This window comes from Alligator sinensis, unplaced genomic scaffold, assembly GCF_000455745.1.
Source record: "Alligator sinensis unplaced genomic scaffold, ASM45574v1 scaffold1329_1, whole genome shotgun sequence".
Taxonomy (NCBI): domain Eukaryota; kingdom Metazoa; phylum Chordata; order Crocodylia; family Alligatoridae; genus Alligator; species Alligator sinensis.
Window position 1 is genome coordinate 287827 of NW_005842460.1, and position 23330 is coordinate 311156.

At 50.5% G+C, this 23330-nt stretch overlaps 1 protein-coding gene and 1 non-coding gene across 4 annotated transcripts; both read right to left on the reverse strand.

The window, feature by feature from the left end:
• Positions 1–9925: 9925 nt before the first annotated feature.
• On the reverse strand, positions 9926–23309 carry LOC102381744 (zinc finger protein 570-like). 3 transcript variants are annotated; one of them, XM_025212423.1, is made up of 6 exons: positions 23217–23309; positions 21824–22008; positions 20327–20453; positions 16702–16818; positions 14381–14527; positions 9926–12820 (listed from the first exon to the last, which is right to left on the reverse strand). In XM_025212423.1, exons 2-6 carry the CDS (start codon positions 21932–21934, stop codon positions 11442–11444), a joined length of 1881 nt encoding a protein of 626 aa, XP_025068208.1. In that variant the 5' UTR covers positions 21935–22008; positions 23217–23309; the 3' UTR covers positions 9926–11441. The 3 variants fall into 3 exon arrangements, with proteins under 3 accessions (XP_025068208.1, XP_025068207.1, XP_006030777.2); XM_025212422.1 differs by lacking the exon at positions 23217–23309 and adding an exon at positions 22884–22951; XM_006030715.3 differs by lacking the exon at positions 23217–23309 and having other exon boundaries at positions 9926–12817; positions 21824–22058.
• On the reverse strand, positions 18843–18913 carry TRNAG-GCC. The gene has a single exon. It is a non-coding gene; the product is annotated as a tRNA-Gly (tRNA).
• Positions 23310–23330: the final 21 nt, after the last annotated feature.

Below are 23330 nucleotides of genomic sequence, written 5' to 3' on the forward strand. Positions count from 1 at the left end.
AGTTCCAGGCTAGCACCCTAACACTGAGCCATCCTTCCTCTCACATGGACAGCACTAGGAGGTTGCCAGCACCCCACATCCAGCACCCTCTGCATCCCTGGAAGCTTATATAGAGCGACACCTGGACTCAAATCCTAATGCTGTTGTCTGAACAGTTCAGTTGTGGCAAGGGAATATGCCAGCCTCGACTCAGCTCACCTCTCCTGAGAGCTTTCCAAGAGCAGATTCCTACCAGAGATAACTGGTATTAAAGTAACGAAAAAGTGGTGGTAGCCCAGAGAAGATGGACTGTTTATCACTGTCCAATACTAGACTAAAATAAGGACAACTGTGAGAGCTCGTTTTCCTTTCGCATGTAGAGTTTCCACACCTGGTGCTTCATTTTGGCCACTTCCATATACAGGCAATCACCTGTCCAGAGTGGCAGATTTGAAATTCCTCCTTGATCACTTAGCCCAACTAGTTGCTCCATGGCTTCTGCAGCTTAGGCGCAACATCTACAGACGAAAGGCAGAAATCCTCGAGCACGAGTAGCCCGTGAGGAGACCAGAAAGCTGGACATGGAAAAAGTGAATCTTTTCTCGGCCAGCTCTTCCCCAAAAGCCATACATACAATTTTGTTAGGATGCCATAGCCTTTAACGCTAAGCTGGAAAAAGGAGTGACACCAGGGAGAGGTACCATTTAAAATAGGCTGATCATTTGATCCTGGCCCAATCATTAGAAAGACACAATCCAGATAGAAGGGAACATTCCCCGCTCCTTCTCCTCCTCCCAGTTGCACAGCGGACAGTGCCCATCTGCGCTCCTTATTTTCACATAAATCTGGAAGAATGATGTTTCTTTTCAACAACTGCCCAAGAAATGGGGGCATTATATCAGCAGAGCCCCCCTGCCATATACGTACGTAAGATCAGGGTATCTTCTTTTCACAGTCTTTTTCGAACCAATCGAACTGAAGAGCGATTGGGACATATTTCAAAGCTGCAAGAAAAGACAAATGTTAATTGGTCAATCGAGAAGGTTGATTCTTGACTCTGGCAACTCGTCTAGATTTCATAGATGTTTAGGGTCAGAAGGGACCTTAGTAGATCATTGAGTCCGACCCTAGTATAGTAGTGGGCATGTGTTTTCATCCCTGCATTCATTCGCCTGCCTCTCTCCCAATGTCATGTAGGATCTTATTGACTCACAGTGCCTCTCTGCCACCTCCTCTAGACAGACTGGCAAAGGCACAGAGAAGAAATGAAGCCCAATCAGACACGACGTCCAGGCAGATGCACCGGCCTGCGGCAGACCAGGGAAGTCCCTGCACATTTCATCGCTAACCTTACAATCGTCGTTGTCAAAAAACAGGACTTCAAAACCCAACGGGAACTGCCCTGGGCAGCGCCTCTCACAGCACCTGGACAAGTGAGCTCACGCTCACAAAAGCTTCTGCTGCACATCTCAGATTGAGTTGGTCTCCACAGTGCAAATCTGCCCATGCCTTTCGCATTTACATTGCTCCTAGGTGGTAGCCGGCTCCCTGCATGCCCTTTCGTGGCATCTGGCCAAGCTATGTTTCACCTAAATCAGTTCGTCGATGAAGCTGCACCCCTACCCTGTCCTCTAGATGAATAGAGAGTAGGAGAAAGGCTGTTTTATGTGAGCCAGCCATTCAGAGAATGACAAATACCTAGTGTTTCAGTGCTACTGTGCAACCACAGTTGTTTAGTGCTAAATGAGCACGGGTAGGTGCCTTCCAGAGATGTCAGAGCCAAAGATAAATTTTTCAGCCTCTGACGCACAGGTATAGAGAAGCCAAAGCTTGAGTCTGCTGTGTTAAAAAGTTTGAGGCTCTGGTCCCAGAATGGCCAAGGCACCTCGAAGAAACATTGCACTCTTCACAACCCTAAATGCAGACCCAGGATCACTGATTGGGACGTTATTTAAAGCTAACAACTAGGGCTGTGCAAAATTTCACCAGTTGTTTTGATTCGACACTGCTTCGACTAATTTTGAGCTCGAAAAAGTGAGATCGAATTGAAACGAAGGGCTTCGAAACAGCCTCGAAACACAACGAGGCTAGTCGAAACGTTTCAAAAGTTTCAAACCATTCTGAGTTTCAAAGCCAGCAGCGAGAGACAGGAAAGAACCAGGGCTGCGCTCCCAGCACCAGCCAGGAGTGCAGCCCTGGCGCTCCCCGTCTCCTGCTGCCGGAAGCTGAGAACAGCGCTGCGATCTGGTGGGGTGGGACGGAGAGTCAGCCCAGCTGGGCTGATGCTCCGCTCCCACCCCACTCAATCTAGTGCCAGGGTTGGGAAGTCAACTCAGCTGGGCTGACTTCCCGTCCCCTGTGTGATCTAGTACTGGGGGTGGGAAGTCAGCCCAGACTTCCTACCCTCAACGCAATCGAAACAGCCTTTCTGTTTCGACGGAACGGAATGGAACGGAACGGAACGGCTGTTTCAAATCTAAACGAAATTCGAAACACAACGCTGTTCCTTCGAACCGTCGAAACTGAAGGGAAACCGGAACAGTGCCGTTTCGCACAGCCCTACTAAGACCGGTCTACTTTTCATTTCCGAACTGAGAAGTTGTTTTTCTTGACACCACTGCCTCGTGCAGCAGCGATTAAGGGTTTTCAACCCTGCCCCATCTCTCCCCCTCCTGCCGGTTTCCTGCCCCTTCTCCATTGCCTTTCACCCTCTGCCATGTTGGTAGCACTACCCAGGATGCACACACCAGGCTGCTCCTCAATGGGAAACATGAAAGCAGAGAGTTAAGGACTGAGCAGGAACAAGAGCCACCCCAAACAACTCAGGGCTTCACACAGGGGCAAGAGAAAAGCCACACAACCCCCAAGGCTTTCCAGATATCTCTCACTCCCTCATCAGGCAGAAATTTCCCAGGTGCTAAAAACGTCTCATAGCAACATATAAGAAAGCAAGGAGTGAAGGGTTTTTATTAAGATGTTTTGGAAGATCCATTAAAAAAAAAATCTGCACGCGTTATACACCTAAATCTCCTTATTAGCCTTTGACCTGTGCAAGCAAAGACCTCTCACACCGAACTGCATGAGAGAGGCAGTTAACCATGTCAGTGTGAAGTCAGGCAGGTGGGAGGGTAGAGGTACACCTTACAGACTAAACTGAAGCAGAGATTCATAAGCTTTGGGAATAGCTTGCTTTCCAGAGAGAGCAAGCTATGCAACAGAAGGAGCAACTTAAAGACAGAAGACATAGAAGGGGAGAAAGGAAGGAGAGAAGCCAGGGCTGAGGGGCATAAGAGGTTGAAGAGAAGAACAAATGTACAATAAACCCTTAGGCTAATCCAGATAATGGGATAAAAATCCAGAGTCCCTATTTAGACCACATTTAACACAATCCATCCTGTGAATGATTGCTCGTTCCTCAGTTCCCAGTTCAAGTCAATCCCAATCTCAAATCAACAGGGCCAGACTCGGACCCTGTGCTAACCTGCTACAATACCAACCCAGTCGTTCTGGGTGCCACCAACAACCTTCTGGTCTTCAACACTTTGGCACCAGCACTAAATGGCCTCCAAGTCTCCCGGAAATGGAGGAACGTTTCAAGCCCGTTGTGGGAGGCAAACCTATCACAGCTTACAGACAGCCCCCCAACTTCAAACAAGGTTTCTCCTGCAGCTGATTACTTCACTCCTGTTCTCCCCAAGGCCTTTCAGCTGACCCAGATGCCAGCTGTGCCCCCGCTGCAACATCAGATCAACTAATGGGCTTCCAAGGGAGGTGATGCTCTCCTCTACCTTGGGGGTCTTCAAGAGGAGACTGGGCAAGCACCTAGCTGGGGTCGTCTGACCCCAGCGCTCTTTCCTGCCCAGGGCAGGGGGTCAGCCTCGATGACCTCCTGAGGTCCCTTCCAACCCTAATATTTATGAATCTATGAATGCTGATTTTGACATCTAAGGTTCACTCACCTGGTTCTCTACCAGTCAGGTAGGGCCGTACAAGCTCAACGTTCCCCCTCTGCCACCTCCGTTGGACACACAGGCGCAGAGAGAAAGAAGGGATCAACCCAGCCAGAGAGCCCGTCCAGCCAGACGCGCCAGCCGGCGGCAGACCAGTGGAGCCGCGGACATTCCGTCGCTGACCTCACAATCGCCGTTGTCAAGCAACGGAACTTCAAATGCCAACTCGAACTGCCCCGCAAAAGGCCTCCCAGGGCACCTGAAGAAGGAAGCTCGATCTCACGAAAGCTTCTGCTGCAGCGGGCAACTTGGAGCCGCACGAGTTAAACAAATATGGTTGCCAACACCATGTTTTATTTTTTACTCCCCATGTGTACATTTTTACTCATCGACAAACGTTTTTGTCTTCAACAACAGCTGGAGTTAGACCCCTAAACTTGACACTGACCCATGCTGCTGTTGCGCAGGGCCTGGAGGGAGGGTTGCATTAACGTTATGTAGAATATTAGTCAGTAAAAAACAGGTCAGTTCAGAAGTGTGGTTGTCAGTAAAAAGTTTGCAGATGGTCATTAAAAAAAACAACAAAGTTTCTCGGGTTGGCAACCCTGCCAGCAAGAAAGCTGACAACAGGGGCTGCTCATTCCAAATCTGTTGTAAGTCCTGTCCTCAGACATCACGTGGAAGCGTAGGGACTGGGAGCAGAATTCGGGGGGTGTTAATATGCTCCTACATGGGTGATGATTAGAGCTGCAGAGAGGGAATGAGTGGCTGGCAAGATAAAGCCTCCATTCCACAGCCAAAAAGGGATGATAACTTGTTAATGCAACACACATGGAGGTTGTGGACTACACTATTCATTTTTATGAACGTGACTTAATTTCAAAGAGGTTAAAGAGGAGGAGAAGGCCCAAATGGTGTGAGTGGGCTACCCTAACTCATACACTCCTGAAGAATTAGGTCCCATGAGGAGGCTCCAAACTATTCAAGGAACGGAAAGTCTTTCTATCCATGTCATGACTACTCTTACAACTGGGCACTGCTATGGATGGCTTTGAAGATGTACTCAGTTGTGTGTCTCCCCTTGAATTTCAAGAGGCACAGCCCGATGGATCCATAGCACTTACTATGCTTGTGCCAGGAGTGGATTCTGGTACCAGAAGTACAGTAGTGCATCGTGATACTGGATCTGGTTACCGACTCCAACCTCTTTTCCAGCAGCAGCTTGGCTAGAGTCCACTAGTACTACTGAACACACCTCTTCAACATACCCTGTCCATAAGTCCATGCGGTTCCCGGTAGGGGATCACATCAAGTCCTACTTGATCCGGAGACAGACTGCTGTGGCAGCACACAGCTCTGGCCAACTCCAAAGTCACAGCCCATGGCTAACATACTGTGAAACCAATCATTCACATGAAGAGCACATTCTCTTCTCTGGCTTCTTTTATGCTGTGCGTAATTAAGTCATGCTGACCACCGAGGAGGATGTATAGAAAAAGGACTCTAAATACCGTATTGGATAACTCACTGAGTGGGACCAATGCCCACAATGTATTCTCTCTTCAAAAACTTGACTTTAATTCAGTCTCCACCAGCAGACCCACAACACCAATCCACTTCATCCTCAAGCCATGACTTCCAACCCCCTCAAGAGCACACAAACAGTGGTACCAGCAGCACACTAGTCTGACCCACAGGCCCAGGGGTTTCACTGTGGCCATGGGCTCCCATGCCAGTCTTAACACTGAGGTCCCCCAAGGAAGCACAGGCACCTGCAGTGCTTCCCCAGAATACTGATTTACAGGGCACTCAATTGTGCCATGAGGCATCTATACAATCCCAGAATGCCATCTGCACTCTCAGCGGGTGGGGATAGTTTCATAGTAGTTTGGGGTCAGAAGGGACCTAAATAGATCTAATCTGACCCCCCGCCACTGGCCGGAGCACACACTGGGATCACACGACCCCAGACAGGAGTTCACCCAACGGATATGGGATATTGGCAAGAAAGTAGAGTATAAGATACTAGATGTTTCAAGGGGAAAAGGATGGAGAGGCGTGCTAACATCAAGTGTTTATTATCCGCTGAGAGTAACTCAATTGGGAATGGAGATTCCTGTCAGCCAAGGACAAGTGCTAATAAAAAACTCCCATTCCAGCTAGGAATCCTGGGAACTCCTTCTCCTCAGGGGGTGGTGTATGAAATGCATTAAGGACGTATTTACTTACCGCAAACTTTTACGTATCTGCTGGCCATCTTCACCCAGGGAGTCCACATTTTAATGGTCTTTCTTCTGTCATATATCACCTATTATGGAAGCACAGGAATTAACCACACCAGACTGAAACGGAAAGTCTTTTTATTTTAGCTTCTTTTTTCATTTAGCTGAAAGAAAGAGCCAATTTGACTCGCCACTAACCTCCAGTGCTCCACGCGGTTAATCGGCACCACGATTAGGTCCTTACTGAACGTATCCACCTTCTTACTTCTTGATAACCTCCAGAAATTATTCAGGCTTAGAAAAAAGTATTGAAATCATGAAGCACTGGAAATCCCTTCTTCTTATTGCTCTCCACCAGAAGTTTCATGTAGAAATTGGTCACCTATTCATAAGGGAACATATTTCATAGAATCAAAGAAAAATAGGGTTGGAAGGGACCTCAGGAGGTCATCTAGGCCAACCCCCTGCTCAAAGCATTAACACCGCATGCCCCCGGAGGCTGGGGGGCCACAGTGAGCTCCCGCAGGTGGCGGCAGGCGGTGTTGGGGGTGGTGGGAGTGTGGCAGCGGGGAGCTCCTGCAGGCGGTTGCGGTGCTGTCCATGGCGGGGGGTGGCGAGTGCCAACCAGCAGTCAGCGACCACACGCAGACGCCGCCGACAGCATCAGCGGCGGCCAGCAGCAATCGTGGACCACCCAGAGATGCCGCCAGCGGTGTCGGTGGTGAGTGGGGGGAATGGTAAGCAGTGACCGCCTGCAGGTGCCGCCAGCAATGTTGGCATCGCCTTTTCGCAGGGGGTGCAATGCCATGGGCACCCCCTATGCGTCACCAGTGGCTCAAATTGGACCATCCCTAACTAGATCATCCCAGCCAAGGATTTGTCTAGCCAGATCTTAAAAACCTCTAAGGATGGTTCCACAGTCTCTCTGGGTAGGTAATCAGTGCTTTTTTGGGGGCAAGGGAGGGAGGAAGTCAAGTTGGATTGCCTGTCTGCTCAAATTCACATCTTCCTGCTGGATCAAAGCAAAAGTCAGAAACCAGCCTTGTAAACAAGCTAGAAAGAAGTTAGAGGTATACTTTTTAATCTATGCACAAGGAAACGAATTCCCATTTGACGAGTTTTACCTTGTCTTCGAGCCACTGACAGTTCCTTAGTGTCTGGATATCCTGACGAGGGGTCTTTAATTCAAAGGCACTGCTCAACATCTCATAATGCTGGCCATAGCCAATTTGTGATCTCTCTCTTCATGTCCAGAAACAAGCAATTCCATGGGATGACTAACGAGCAGGGATCTGGGTTCTCCATTTCCCATGGGAAAATGGAGCAAACTGCAGATTTTACAGTTGAAACCATAGGTTTCTCGTTTTACCGTAGAAACCCGCGGATTTTGCAGTTTGGAAACAGGCAGAGCTCCAGCCTGCAAGAGGCTGGGAGGGAGCGGGAGGAGGGCAGTGAGGCAGGGGGGTGCCCTGTGTGTGTGTATATGCACGTGGCCACCAAGAACCTGAAGAGCAGCTCCCGCAAGTAAGTGATGGGGGGAGGGATTGAGGCACCCACAGGGAGAGAATTGGACCGGGCTAGAGCTAGGGCTGCTGTCCACCTGGGCAGTGGTGGGGCTTGGGGCCTGGAATATATCAAATAAAAATAAAATTTAAAAAGTTCCTGTTCTTAGCAGTTTAAGCTCTGATACATCCCTCGCTGCGAGGACTGATGCCTTAAATGACTTTTTGGCACTGGGAGAGGCCCTCAGAGCATCACAGAGGGACAAAGCTCTCGCTGCCGTTTGCAGTTGCTTCCTAGTCCAAAAGGCTAGCCAGGGGAGAGGGTACACCAAGCCAAGTCCCTGGGTGGGCTTAAACCACCCACCTTTCAGTTAACAGCCAAACGCACTAACCCATTGCGCCACAGAGACTGGCCAAGGCTATAGTTTCCCTTTGGCTCCATCACGTTCTGCCAAGCAACCCTTCAGGCTCTGCAGCCAAGCATATGCCTGCAGCACCGTCTGGGCTTTCCCTAGCAAGGAAGGGGCTGCTGGGTTCCCCCTGGGAGAGGGGATTCCCTTCCAGGCAGCCCTAACTGGTGGGAACCCAGCACTTGGGCCTGGAAGGCACACTCAAGCTGGAGTGTGCTGGTGGGGGAAGATCACTGGTGCAGGGCAACATCATCTGTCAGGATAGCTGAGTGGTCAAAGGTGCTGTGTTCAGGTTGTAGTCTCCCCTGGAGCCATGGGTTTGAATTCTGCTGCTCACAGCTACCTCTTCTTTTCCCTGCAAGGCTCCCTCCTTGCCTGGCTGTTGCCATTGCAGCTGAGGACAACCCAGCAATTTCCCCACTTCGGTCAGCTCAACATGGGCAAGGACCACAGCTTCTTCTTGCCTCCAAGCTGGGCTGACAAGTGTGAGCATATCCAGCTGCGCAGGCCATCCCTTGGTGCTTTGGGCTGGCCCTTGGGCCTGCACCCTGTGCCGGCCTCTCTCTCCTGAATGCTGGTGGTGGTGGTGCTGATCCATGCCACTACTTGACATGGCTGCCAGCCCGTCATGGGGCGTGCTAGCCCCGGGAGGACAGACACGGTGGCACAGCCCTCTGCTGCAGGAGACGAGATGGCAGGTGAGCAGCAAGGGAGGCCCAGCCCACCTCCTCCCATTGCCCGGGTGGACTGGGTGCCCACAGCTCGCCCTTCCCACTCTGGGTCAGGCAGAGGAATCACTGCTGGCCTAGCCCACCCAAACCCCACCACGGCCCCTGAAGTGGAGACAGAGAGGTCCCCCCCCCACTTCTCTCTTCCAAAATCCTGCCTTGCGCCCCTGCTCTTCTACTCAATAATAAGACGATCCCCAAGCACTTGCTCATGCTGGCGCTCTGGCTCGCTATGGTCACTAGGACGGTGTGGTTCATGGAGATCTCCCCCACTGTGGCCGGGATGGCCTTTGCCAGGTGGTCCTGGACAGCATCGTGGCAGAGCCACTAGACTCTGGCGTGGGGCCCGCAGGCGCACAGCACATGGGGGAGGGTCCCCGCTTCGTAGCTGCACACATAAGACTTATGTCCCACTATAGTGAAAAGTATATAAGGTCTCAGGGAGACCGGGCTGGGAATTAAAGGCTGCTGAGGAAGAGGCAGGTCACCCACTGAGCTCACAAGAAAACACTGGGGAAACCATTGGGGAAAACACGGGGCATGTTCCTTGTGCTGGAGGCTCCGTTTCCTCACCCAGTCTCTATGTCATCCTGCTCCTGAAGGTCTCCACAGCCCTGTTGTGGGTCTGGGTTTCCCCTCTTTGGAAGGCCTGAAGGCTACTGTTTGCCCTGGCTGCAGGTGTGAGTGAGAATAGGATCTCTGGGTAGAGCCAAAGGTCTACTAACCTCATGTGCTGGTGTTTCTACAGCCAGCAGCAGACGTCTGCGATGCAGCCAGCATCCCATCCTACCTCCTGTGACCGCCGCCGAGCCTGAACAGCCAGATTCCTATTTACATCAGGGTGGACTGAAAGCAACCTCCTCTACCCCAGTTATGAGTTCATGCCTTTTGGAGAACTGACAAGTGACCTTAACAGATCTGCCACTGTGTTACCTTTTCATTAATGGATGACTATGTTTTCAGTTCCTCTGACCCCACACACCCTTACCTATTCCCACCACTCACCAGCCTACAGCATCTTAAAAATTCAGCACGTGGTGCAGAGACCCATCCCCTCCCTCATTCTGTGTCCACCTCCAATGAGAAGACAAACCAGCCCTCCCCACAAAAACTAATAGTGGTCATTTAAAAGTCACAAGGTTTATTTACTTTGAAGGAAAGTAAGGACTGTTTTATGGCCTAAGAATCAGCAGAGGACAATGGAGAGTATGAAAGGAAAAAGGTGTGCATGATGCCACGTAATTAGTCCCTTGAATTAGTCCCTATGGGAGTATTACAGAGCCAGAAAGCCTTGGGACTAGCAGAGACTACACAGTTCACACGGGGAGATTACAATGTGCTGAATTTCAGCCAGAGGATCACAGAAACATAAGAGATGTGGGGTTGAAAGGGACCTCTAGTCCAAACTTCTGCCTGAGGCAGAACCATCCCTATTCAAACCATTGCATATAAATACTCATCTAAGCTACTAATTAAAATACATGGTTAAATCTGTCATGACCAAAAAGCATAACACCCTAACATGCGAAAGAAAGCAGGGGAACAAGGGTGGCCGGTGTGCTGCTGCTGTGAGGGGCGTTAAAATGTAATGAAGGAGATCCAAGTAAGAGGGCCACATCCACCACTACAGAAGATGAAACCCCTAGTCTGCACCGCTTCACATGGCAAAATTCCTTCCTGACCCCACATATGATAATTGCTCTGATCCTGAGCACAGCGACAAGACCCTCTAAGCCAGGAACCTCCAGGTTTTAGTCCCAGCAGAAGCAGTGGCATAGCACAGTCAAAATCCCCATCTTTGGCTGCAGCTAATACCCCATGCTTCCAAGGAAGAAGAAAACCCCGACTTGTAGCAACAGGAGGGGGAAAGTATTCCCTCCCAGTCCCATGTGGTAAACAGCAAAGCCCAGGAGCCTGAGAAATACCCATAGTACAGGAAAGGCATAGCTCCTTCTACATCATCCCAGAACCAAGCTTGCTTGCACCATTTCCATCCTCTTCCACGGGAGAGGCAGGGCCTGCCACAGACTACACCTCCTTCACCCCCATTTCACCCAGAAAAGGGACTCCAATGCCCTCAGCTCAGAGGGTCTTTGCTGAAAAGCAGTAACCCAGGCATAACTGACACCTGCTCTCAATCTGAGTTGGGAACAACCCTTGGATCTTGCTGATCCCACTGGAAGTGGAAGGGGGCCTGGAAATCCCAGAAGCCTTTGGGCCTGGAAGGGGCTCTGGCACCTGACCTCTTCCTGTGTTCCAGCTCTAGAGAAGAGGCAGAGACCAAGTAGAGAGATAATATGTTCAGTTTCTGGACATTATTAGCAGAGAAACCATTATAGAAGAGGGCAGGGGAAAGGGGTGGGGGAAAACAGCAGGCAGCTGACCTCACTACCCTTTATTTCGAATGACAAGGAGCAGCTCCAACCCAGGCCCCTCCACTGTATCGACTTACAGGGGGGGTTTCCTCTCAGCCTTCAATCAAACATCAGGAACCAGCTGCTGGGCCTAGAGGGCCTGTGTGTGGTGTCTTGTGAGGGATGAAGACAGAATGAATTCTTTCCTGCATTCAGTTCGGGGGTGAGGCTGCTTGTCTAAAAGCATCTCCTAGTGGGAGCTGAGTGTCACCTGCCCTTCCACACTGCAGGTGGAATTAAGGCTTCTGCATGTGGATATGCTGGTGCCGGGCCAGATGCTCCTGGTGCCCAAAGCCCTTCCTGTAGTCAGTGCAGTGGAAAGGCCGCTCCCCTGAGTGGACGCGTTGGTGCAGGGTCAGGTTGGAGGACTGGTTGAAGCTCTTCCCACACTCAGTGCAATGGTATGGCTTCTCCCCAGAGTGGATGTGCCAGTGCCGGGCCAGGTGGGAGGCCCGGCTGAAACTCTTCCCGCACATGGTGCAGTGGTATGGCTTCTCTCCAGAGTGGATGCGCTGGTGCTTGTCCAGGTTGGAGGAGGAGCTGAAGCTCTTCCCACACTCGGTGCAATGATATGGCTTGTCCCCAGAGTGGGTGCGCTGGTGCTGGGCCAGGGCAGAGGCCTGGCTGAAGCTCTTCCCACACTCAATGCAGCAGTATGGCTTCTCCCCAGAGTGAATGCGCTGATGCTGAGCCAGGGTGGAGGATGAGCTGAATCTCTTCCCACACTTGGTGCAATGATATGGCCTCTCCCCAGAGTGGATGCGCTGGTGCTGGACCAGGGTGGAGGAGTGTTTAAAGCTCTTCCCGCACTCAAGGCAGTGGTGCAGCCGCTCCCCCGTGTGCTGGAGGTGGTGCCGAGCCAGGTTGGAGGCCTGGCTGAAGCTCTTTCCACACACAGTGCAGCTGTGAGGCTTCTCCCCAGAGTGGACATGCCAATGTTGAGTCAGGTGGGAGGACTGGCTAAAGCTCTTCCCACAGTTGGTGCAGCAGTATGGCTTCTCCCCCGTGTGTGTGCGCTGGTGTTTCACCAGATCTGACAGGCGAGCGAAGCTCTTCCTGCACTCCACGCAGCTATGCGGCTTCTCCCCCGAGTGGATCTTGTGGTGGGTGGCCAGGTTGCTGGGGTCAGTGAAGCTCTTCCCACACTTGGTGCATGGATGCACTGGCTTGTGTATAGCCAGGCATGACTGCCAGTCAGCAAGTTTCCCATGCTCAGAGCAGGGATGGGCTCTCTCCTTACAGTTGGTGGTGAGCTCCTGCATACCCCCAAGAACCTCCCCACCACCTTGGTTAGGATGCAGCCTCTCTTGCAGATGAAGCTTACTTATATGGCTCTTCAGATCACTTAGCTCCTCCAATCCTTTCCTGAACTCCAAGCTCCTTAAGGACTTTGACTTGGCTCCACTCTCACACGCAACTGGAAACGGTCCCTTGGTCATAGCCATATTCTCTCTCTGCTTTTGGGGCCTGTCCCAACTCCTTTGCCGCTGGCCCAGCTCTTGTGCCCAGAGAGACCAGGGCAGAGGATCTCCCCAAGACGTCCTCAGCAGCTCCAGGTTTGGAGGCCCATCCTCTGGAGGCTGCACCTCTTCTCTGCTCAGTGCCCTGGCACCTGCTGGATGGAAAAGGGAACCTAAATATTAGTCCCTCGGTACCCAAGTCTTGGGGGTAGAGAGGAACTGGAGAGTGCCAGGCTAACATTACTCCATGTCAACCAGCCCATAATGCTGCCTGCTGCATGCACTGGCCCCAGCCTGCATATGGCACATGGAGTCTATCTAGCATGGGCTAGGACTGGTGTGGGGCACATACTGCATGTGGTGTGTATGCAAGACTGATCCTGTGCACTGGATCCAGGGCCAATCCAGATCAGACCAGCAGACTGTCCCAGATCTAGCACACGGAGGCAGTCCAGCATAGACGTCACACTCCTGCCCCAGTCAATGAACGTGGAATCCGTTTTCCCAGTGGTTCTGTCCAGCTCTGACCACACCGGAGTGGGGAGAACTGTGTTACATTAGCCCCAACTGGATGAGCCATGTCAGACATAGGCTGGGATGGTATGAGAATTGCTCCATGCTCTAAAGGGGAGGCGCGAGACCAGAAGCACTTGCTTTAAGGAAAAGTAAGGATTGCTAAGGCTTTGTCTATAAATAAAGCACTGACTATTCCTAAGAAAGATGGTAAGAGCACTTCCCTATGCATCTGAGTTTGCTGATATGCTCCAGACCCATGAGTTCATGTGTGAGGCTGCTTGGACAAGTCCCCAGTGCTTGCTCTTGAGCTTTCAGTTTCTGGTAGGCCAGAGAAAAGTTTCTGGGGATGAGCCTGAAGCTGCCACAGTGGTAAAATTTTGGTCTGGAGTGCATCAGCACACTTCGGTGTGTTGACCTACCAGCCTCCTTGGAGTTACCACTGCTATAGTTAGGGGTCTACTGAACATGAAGGGGTGGCCAGCCATTTTTGCAGGCTTAGTATAGTGGAGTCCCCCACACCTCCGATTGGCCAAGGGGCCCCAGCAGTCCTGCCCTTCCCAAGAGATTGCCACATGGCTTGAAACTGAGGCTTAATTACCTTGATTAAGCCAAAGGGAAGCCATTAATCCACATGTTATTAAACCTGGCTTAATTGATTCCCCAGGCTTAATCCAGGGTAAATAAGCCATGGTTTCAGGCCATCCCCAGGTGGCCGGTTCCACAATTTTGGTGGGCTTGCGGGGAAAAAACGCTTACTGGCAAGCAGAGAAACCATGCAGTTTGGAGCACAGGAGGAAGGGTGGAAGCTGCCAGGGAAAGTGCCTGCCACAGGACACGTCCCAAATGGACAGCACAGCCAGGCTGGACTGCTTGCCTGCAGTGCAGTGCAGCCTGAGAGCACCTGGGCTCTACTTCTTGCTTGGCAGCCACATGCCCCACCAGACCCAGGCATTTAACTTGGGGTGGGTCAGGGGCCATGGTGGCAGGAACAGCTGCTCCCGTTCTGTCCCGAGCTCTATGAGCTGCTGCACCCCTGGATGCTGCCAGCTGGGAGCAAGGTGGGAGCTGGGGTGCCTCCCCCCCAGTCCCATTGCAATGTGGAGGGATTCACAGATTGTAGAGTTGGAAGGGACCCCAAATGATCATCATGTCCGACCCCCTGCCCCAGGGGGATGCAGCAGGTCCCGCCCACCACTCACCTTGGGCTGGCAGAAGATGGGCTGCTGCTGCTCCATGTCCTGCTTCATGCCACCGCTGTCTCAGTCTGGTTGCCAGGACCTTGTGGCACTGCCACCCTCTGCAGCCAGCTCCGCTCTCGCCTTGCCACTGCTCCACGTCAGTGCCTCCTGCAATCATTGTTTTTAGAGAAATATATACATCAGTTCAGTGTGCAGCAGTGACCAAAAAAAGTCAGTAAAATGCTGGGCATCATTGACAAGAGAATAGAAAGCAAAAGAAAGAACATTCTCATAGGTTAATAACACGTGATCCAAGCGGGGACTTGAACTGTCCAGTACACACTGCCCCTCAAACAAGTCCAAGGAAACTATGGATGCTGCCCAGTGAAACTCTGTCTAGAGACGTGCACAGAGGAGTAACAGGAAGAATTGCCTGGGTTCCCCCTCACCAGAATTTGATTCCTGGTTTGATAGATGGCAAGCTTGATTAGAGAGAGAAGGAGTTAGACCAGGATGTCCTGGGATTTGGTGAAGCCATGGATGGGCAGTGCATAGAAGAGGTGCAAGGAGAAGCGTGGCCAGAAACTCAGGTTACTCAGGAGCCAATGGAGGGGCTGCAGCCATTCAAATTAGGTGTGTGAGGTTTCCCTTCTAACACCTGCCCCTTCTGTCAACAAAGGGATGACCCTGAAGTTTGCCAGATACACACACAAGGACACAGCTCCATGCAGGAGGCTCATGGCATCAAGGTGAAATACGAGTTAGTCTGGGGACCCTCGCTGAGGGTATCCCACTGCCTGATGTCTGGGCAGGATACAAGGAAAGGAGAGTGGAGCATAAGTATGTAGAGCTGGGGCTGCGTGGAAACAGACCAGCTTTGTATCCCCCTGCCTGATGAGGTGGTGTGGTTAAGAATGCTCTGCTGGACAGCCAGCCTTGCAGGGCTGGGGGAAGGCTAAGTGGGTGGGGTGCTCATTGATGATGAGTACCTAGTGACTGCAGGTGGTAGCACACTCCCTTTAGTGGCAGGACCTTTCCTCTTCCTACCCCATCTGTAGGAAGAAGCTGAGAAGACCTTGGGTTTTCCTCTGTCCTTTTCTTTGGGGGAATCTGTGCCCTCCCCCACCCAGAGAAGCCCCCTGGCCTTACTTTTTCTTCCCCATCTCATTTGCTGCTCCTTTGCTGAAGACTGCCAGAGTGACAGTAGGCTCTTGCCTTGCCATGGGAAGCTAAGGGGAATAGGTGGGATGGTGAGGGGGAGCAGAAAGATGGTGGTATGCAGGGAAGGTGTATCAGGGTGCTTCCTCAGACTGCACTTTGGAAGGGGGGACTGTGTGAAAGGCTAGCATGGGAGAGGGAAAGCAGAGGTGAAGGGAGCTGGGGAATAAACACAGAAAGACAAACAGTGACAAACTGGGGGACGGAAAGCAAACTGCTGGCTTAGTCAACCTAATGCAAACACCATTAGGGAGTAGAAAACAGGATGCAGCACAGGAAAGTAGATGGGGGAAGGTGGGGCAACAGGAAGGTTAGGGGGGGATGTGCTGTAATAGGTGGTGCTGGCAGTGGAAGAGCTCCACCAGCAATGCTGGGGTACATCCTCTGGCAGGAAGCAGTTGCAGTTGCGGCAGCAGAAGGGAGAGGAGCATCTGCCTCCCAAGTGGGGAAGGAGGCATGGGTCAGTACCCAGGTGGGTACAAGAGCCTGCAGCACCTCAGAGCTGTGCCCAGGACCAGCCAACCAGCAGCACCTGATGGTTCCCCCTGCTGAGGACAGGCTATCAGGCTAGAGGAACCATTAGTCTGACCCAGTAAAGCTTCTTCTTTCATGTTCACTTCCTTCATAGCTCAACCCTAATGGCTCTTATAGGGCTTCTGCTGACCATGAAAGCTGCTGTGGTATGCTAGAAATCCCATCATACCTTAGCAGAGGATGCGATAGTTAAAAGCTGGGGAGTTAACTCTTACATTGCTGAATGAAGGTGGAAATTCCAACCCCTGGCATCCCAGGGATACCAGACTTGTGCCTCAATTCTAGCATGGCATGCCTTCCTCATGGGTGGCCCCCACAACAGAACCTCCTATCCAGGTAGCTACAGCTCCAACTGCAAGAGGAGAGAGTGATAGGAAACGCAGTGTTCGTGCCCAAACACCCTGAATTAGGGGAAGAAGGAAAGAATTGTCATTTTCCACATTACTGAATTGCAGGAACACACAGTATGCTATTTAAGGTCACTTCCTTGGGCAACAGTTAAAGTCAGATCTGCAGGTTTCCACTTCCCACTGGATACTGAGAAGTCCTGAGTGGGAGGTAGGGACAGTGAGTGGACTGGCAAGACTTACCTGGGGACAGATCCTCAGACCAGGAGCTTTCTCCAGGGTCCTCATCATTCCAGACCCAAATCTCCACCTCCTTTTGCTGGATGCGGCAGATTAATTCTGGTGTGGGACCTCGATATCCTGTTGGAAGAAGTGTAGAAAAAGTGGTAAGGTTTGGTTCCTCTTGCTCCACTACTCAGCTGGGATTTGGGGAAGGGACTGAGTGAACTCAGGCCTTCTACTGGGGCCTTACAGGAAAAGCAAAAGTAAACAATTAAGATTGAAAGAGAAGCCACCACAGGCAAAACCTGCAAAAGCTGATGGTCCATGTACCCCAGGGAAACAGAATAGTAATATGACATACAAAGCATCAACCATTCAGATTACATAAAGGATAGAAACTTCACAGTAGTACCATAGCGCACGGGCAGAGGTGCAGGGATCTGTGACATACTAGAAAGAAGAAAGATAAATCTTATATACATTTGTAAGACACTAAATTGAAAAAAGGACAATGAACACACTTATGGATGGATATAATTTACATTATCATGGTCATTCCAGGCAAAAAAAATGGAAATGGGTTTATTCTCCAAGTTTTGCAGTGCTTAGTTTTGGAAGTGAAATGGATCAATAGCAGATGGATGACACGGAAACCGTAATTTCTATCAAGAGTTCACAAAAATGGATGACTGGAACTGTGGACGCACCTATGGCCTTTTGAACCAATAGAAGGACCATCACAAGAGTGAGTATCAATGCACAGGTTGCAAAAATGAGGACAGCATGTAGGAGAGTCCATCAGACTTATGGGTACAGACAAAAGGAGAAAGAAGATATATTTTTTTACAGCCAAAAACCAAACAAACACCCATAGCACAAAATTAACTAACACTTCCCCAGAAAAAAGATGACCCTAGAATCACCTCTGAAAGAGATGGCCTTCCAATGCAAAGAGATTTCATCAGGACCGGAAGAAGAGATATAGCACAAGTCAAAGGTTAATACTGTGGGGTCCAACACAGCATCTCACCTGCTGACTCCAGCTTATTCTCAAATACCCAATACAGAAATAAGAACACCAGAGGAATAGATGCAGTGGTGGAAGTTAGCGCATAACAGAAATCTGTAACAGAAAAAGGTTGATGCAGAGCACAGCAAAGCAGGGCTGGAAGAGACCTCATGAGGTCATCACATCCAGCCTCCAACTCATGGCAGGATCATCCCAGACCAAACGAAGGATCTGTCCAACCTGCTCTTCACAACTTCCAGGGATGGAGATTCCACAGCTTCTCTTGGTACCTTGTTCCAAATGTTTGATCACCTTCATTGTCAGAAAGAACCTCCTATTCTCCAACCTAATTTCCTCTGTTACAGTTTAAAGCCATTGCTTCTAGTCCTGTCCCCAACACATACAAGGAAAAGGTTATCCCCATCCTCTTTCTAATTTCCCTTCAGGTATTTGAAGACTTGCATCTTTCCAGCCTTCTCTTCTCCAGATGAAACAATCCTAGTTCTTTCAGCCTTCCTTTGTAAGTCATGTCTCCAGGCCACTACACATTTGCATCACTCTCCACTAGGCTCTCTCCAATCTGGCCACATCTTTCTTCAAGTGTGTGGCCCAAAAGTAGACGCAGTACTTCAGGTGAGGCATGATCTGTGCTGTCACTGAAGAAGTCATAGATGAAACATGTAAGGAAAGCCAGGCAGAAAACGTGGTGGGATACAAAGGTTCAAATGAGAGACTGAAGGAAAGAGGTGTCTCCAATGAGTGACAAAAATAGATTTGGACCTAGTCATTTAATGCAGAAAAGACAAGATCTGTAAAAATTCAGTAGCAAGAGAAGCAGTGCTAAATGACTTGCAAGTCATAGTTTCGTAGTTGGTAGGGTGGGAAGGGACCCGAACAGATCATCAAGTACGACCCCCTGCCATGGCAGGAACGGATGCTGAGGTCAAATGACCCCAGCAAGGTGACACTGTCTAGCCTCCTTCTGAAGACCCCCAGGGTAGGAGTGAGCACCACTTCCCTTTGAAGTTGGTTCCAGATCCTAGTCGCCCTGACTGAAGTAGTGCTTCCTGATGTCTAGAAAACACATGTGAAACAAGGGCCAATAGTACAGCAATCTTGACGTGTAGGACCCCAACTGAACACGTAGAGAAGCTACATTAGCTGGGAATTGAACCCAGGTCTCCTGCATGGCAAGCAGGAAATCTACCATTGAACCACCAATGCTCAGATACCAATGCAAAGAGATTTCACCAGGACTGGAAGTAGAGATATAGCACAAGTCAAAGGTTGATACCGTGGGGTCCAACACGGCATTTTACCTGCTGACTCCAGCCTATTCTCAAATCCCTAATACAGAAAAAGAACACCAGAGAAATAGATGCAATGGTGGAAGTTAGCTCATAACAGAATGCTGTCAAACTGAACGGCAACGAGGATGAAAGAACAACTGAGAATCTGGTTAAAAAACCACAATGCATAAACAAAGGAGTTAGATACTGAGGTCTTCTATGATGTTAATGATGGGAAAGGTGGATTAACAGCTGATCTCAAGGTTTTTTCAGGCACACAGGATTTCTATTTTGAGACTTTATTGAAAAGTGAATATTCCAGAAAACATGTGCCTCAGTTACAACTGTAAATGGGGTTGAAATCCCAGCTGACAGAGCACAATAACTACATTAAAAATATGAATATAGCAGGATTGTTTGGAACCTATGGAAGTTCCAAAAGAATGAGGAGATGAAGGGGAATGGTGATCACTGCATTTAATGCAGAAAATTATACAGGAAGACAAGATTACAGAACAATGACCAAGTTTCACTATTCTTGTTCAAACAGAAGAAGAGTAACTATCAGTGCCCAACCAGCTGACAAGAGAAAATAGTCACTTAGTCATTTGCTAAACAGCAATAAAAAAGGCACTGAAACCATTGTAAACAAAATTCAGGGATAATTCAGGTGGTTCTAGAAAAATAAAAGATTAAACAAATCCTCAGACACAGTCAAGGAAAGTACAGAGAAGAATAAATAACTATAAATTATCTTTGCAGACCTAGGGGGTAGGGGAAGAATTGAGCAGGCCTCAAAGGAAGATTTTCAGTGGAAAGGAATACTAAAAGAAATTTACATCAACCTTTTCTTAGAAGTATCCAAGTTCCGTTATGTGTAGAAATGTCACCAGAGGATGAACTGTGGAAATAGAAACACCATGGGGTGAAACGGCAGATCTTGCTAAGACCACCATTAACTAACTTATGCTGGGGAGTAATAAAAAGAAAGGATACTAGAGGGGACTGCAAAACGAGGACTGTTACATATTTGGGCAAGCTGTTGGTGAATATCCATGAACAACGCATTGGAGATGGTATGGACATGTTGGGAGAGAAAAAGGGAAAATCATTTTACAAAAGAAATTGCAGAATATGGAAGCTCCAGGTGTTAGACCAAGGGGAAGACTCAAACAAAAGAGGATATAAGAATACACGACGCAGGAGGCCTGATCAGTGACAGAACAACAGTGGAGAGCAGTTTTAAACCAGCATCCCATATTTCATGATGAGACTGCAAAAGAGCAAGAAGTAAGGGACATTTCCGAGCTCACACAACTCCAAGGAGAAGCAAGCAACACAACTTTACCCAGGGAAACAAGGGTGTGGTAATTCCTCAGCATCTGATCCTGGTAAAGCACCTTGTCTTCATCTCCCAGCAGCTCCCACTCCTTCCGCGTGAAGTACACAGCCACATCCTCAAAGGCTTCCTCAAGCTGCAGTGACAAGTATTACATCTTCAGTCCCTTCAGCTCTAGCCTCCTCCAGCCCTGAGCCTTATTCTACACTACAAAAATTTTCCTGCATGGCAACACCAAGTAGAGATGCTCCAGCAGGGGACATGGCACGGATTCAGTGCTTCAATGCATTTGTCCACTTTAGCCCATGTCATTTGAGGAGGCGGGTCAGCTATGCCTCTGCTGGCATAGACTATGTCTACCATAGGGCACTATCATAACTACACCAGCAGAGAACCTGTAGGGCAGGTGCTCTGCATCTCTCCCAAGGAAGCTCTTTTCATGACAGTGACTCACAGGGAAAATCTCCTCCCTGGGACAGAGGATCCACAGAATTTACTCTCGTCTACCAGACACCTCCCCATAAACACCAGGACCCTGTAGGATGGGGTCAAGAGTCAGGGATGGGAGCTCTGAAGGACCCTGAATTCCAGGGGATCTACTGCCCTTAAACACCCAAGAACCTCCTTACTGATGTCCTATCTGAGCAGGGACTGTTGCAGTCATCCCTGTTGTGTCTTGCAGTGGAGTGGAAGCAAAGAGCAGGGGAAGGAATAAAGGGGAAATGTGGGTTCCTAGTAGCTTAAGACAGGCTAGACGCAGTACAAAATCAGCTTAGAAGCAGGAGACAAAGGGGATCAAGGTGCTCCACTCCCAAGCACAGAGACTACAATAGAACAGCTCCTGGAATAACACAGCGCCCAGATTTTCCTAAGCACAAGCCATGTGCATGGTGGCACAACCTCCAGATAGTAACAGCTTTTGCGATGCGTCTTTTCACCTTGTTAGACACTGGTGCAAAAAGAGTGGGACGGAGATTCATTTTACTGCTTCATGGGCTGTTCCCATTTTCCTCCAGCAGTCAGGAACATTGCTCATTCTCAAGAACTGTCTGCTCCTGGAAGGACCCGGCTGGGATTAGCAATGGAAATGTCCCATGCTCCTCAGGCCTAGTTGTCTAAGGGCAGACCTTGCTGAGCTCAGCTGCAGAGACTTCTTCCCTGTGCTCCTTGGTGCTGGCTGGGAGTCACAAAAAAGAGATTTCCTTTCTCAGGAACCTACTTTTAAAATGTTGTGCACGCAATTCTTTGAGCTATTTGAGCCATTGCTTCTAGTGTCAGAGAGCCTTGACTGCAGAGTCCTAGTCCTGCCCGCCCTGGCTATCTGTATGTGGCAGTGAGCACCTGCTTCCCCAAGGCCCCCCCTGCCAGCTGTTTGAAAGTAGCCACTCTCCAGTAAAGCTTATTCCTCCCCTCCAGGTCTCTCAGCTTCTCTATTTTTTCTCTGTACTCCCAAATCTTTCCAGACTCTGCCCTGGCTCCACTTCCACCCCCTACTGGAGCATGTACCTTTCTAGCTATCACATTGTCTCTCTGCCGCGGGGGGCTGCCTTGCCCCTTCTGCAGTTGGCTTGGCTCAGGTGCCAGGAAGTCCTTTTCCCCAGATCTTCTTGGGAGCATTCTCAGCAGCACCAGATTTACAGGCTCTCTCTCAGGAGGCAGCTCATCAGCTTTGCTCTGGGTCCCTGCAAGTGCTGGAAGGGGAAGAGATGCCACAGGTTAGTGCTGGTGCTTTGGGCACAGGGAAGCCCTTTCTATTTCCCCATGCCGACATGCGCCTACAGGAGCTGCAAGCTTCATTGTACAGGACAGAAGGAAAAAGGAAGTGTCAAAGAACCATGCTTTGGCCACAAAGTTGGAAACGAACCCCAATGACATATATGCAATATGGGACTGTGGCTGTTCCAGCCGGTGAAGTGGTTTCCAAAATGCCCCAGCGGGCAACACGTTGCCCAAGGCCATTTTTTCCACAGAGAGACAACACGGACTCCATCACGCGATGGGGGAGTCGGAACCATGGCCCACTGCTCCGGCTCCACGACCCCACCCAGCCCTGGTCCCCCTGGCCTGGCCTGGCCCAACCGGAGGGGCCACGTGGTGCTGTCCTGCCCTGCTCTGACGCACCCCGCTGTGCAGGGAGTGGGTCCCCCCCAAAACACCCCTCCAGGGTCCACCCCACAGACCCTGGCGGTCAGCCCTGGGCATGGTCCTGAGCGCCTGCATCCCACACCCACCCCAGTCCCACGTGCAGCCCCTCGGCCCATCTCCTCCCCGGCCAGAGCCAGCTCCACCACGTGCACCACATGGCAGGGCCCCTTCCCCCACCATCCACATGGGCCACAGCCCCCCACGCTCCCCTGCACACGGCTCCACAGACTCCCCTGCACAAAGCCTCACAGTCCCCCCAGCCCCCCCCTGCACACGGGCCCCCCCTTTGCACACGGCCGCAGCCCCTGGGTGGGGGGGAGGAGGACGGCCGTGCCCGGCTCACGCCCCGCACACTTTCCCGCCCGCCGCAGTGGGTTCGTGCACCCGTGGTTTTTTGGGCTTATATAAAACAGGCTTTTACATAAGCAAGTGAGTGTATTCCAAGCGTGCACTCGGTCCAGTAAGAGAAAACGCCCCGGGAAGCCCAGCCTCTTGCCTCGCCTAATCCCTGCGCCCGCTCCAATGCTGTTTGCAATCCGAGTCTTATTTTTTTGTCTCTGCGAGTGATCAGACGCCGGTGGATGGGCGGCAGCCCTGATTACAAGAGCGTTTCTAATCTAATCTCTCATCCGCGGCTTCTTTCATGTGGCTACGTTTTGAACATCCAGGAAGTCGCGCATCTTTTTTTTTTTTTTTTTGCTTTTTGATTTGTCAAAGCAAAATACGGACACATTTGAGAAACAGTTTCCCCGACCTCCTTCCTCGTGCCGGCCCGGGACGGAAGGGGTTAACGTGGGCACATGAGCTAGCCCTCGGCGGGCAGGGCGGAGCGACCATGGAGTCCGGGTCCTCCGAGGTTACCAGAGCG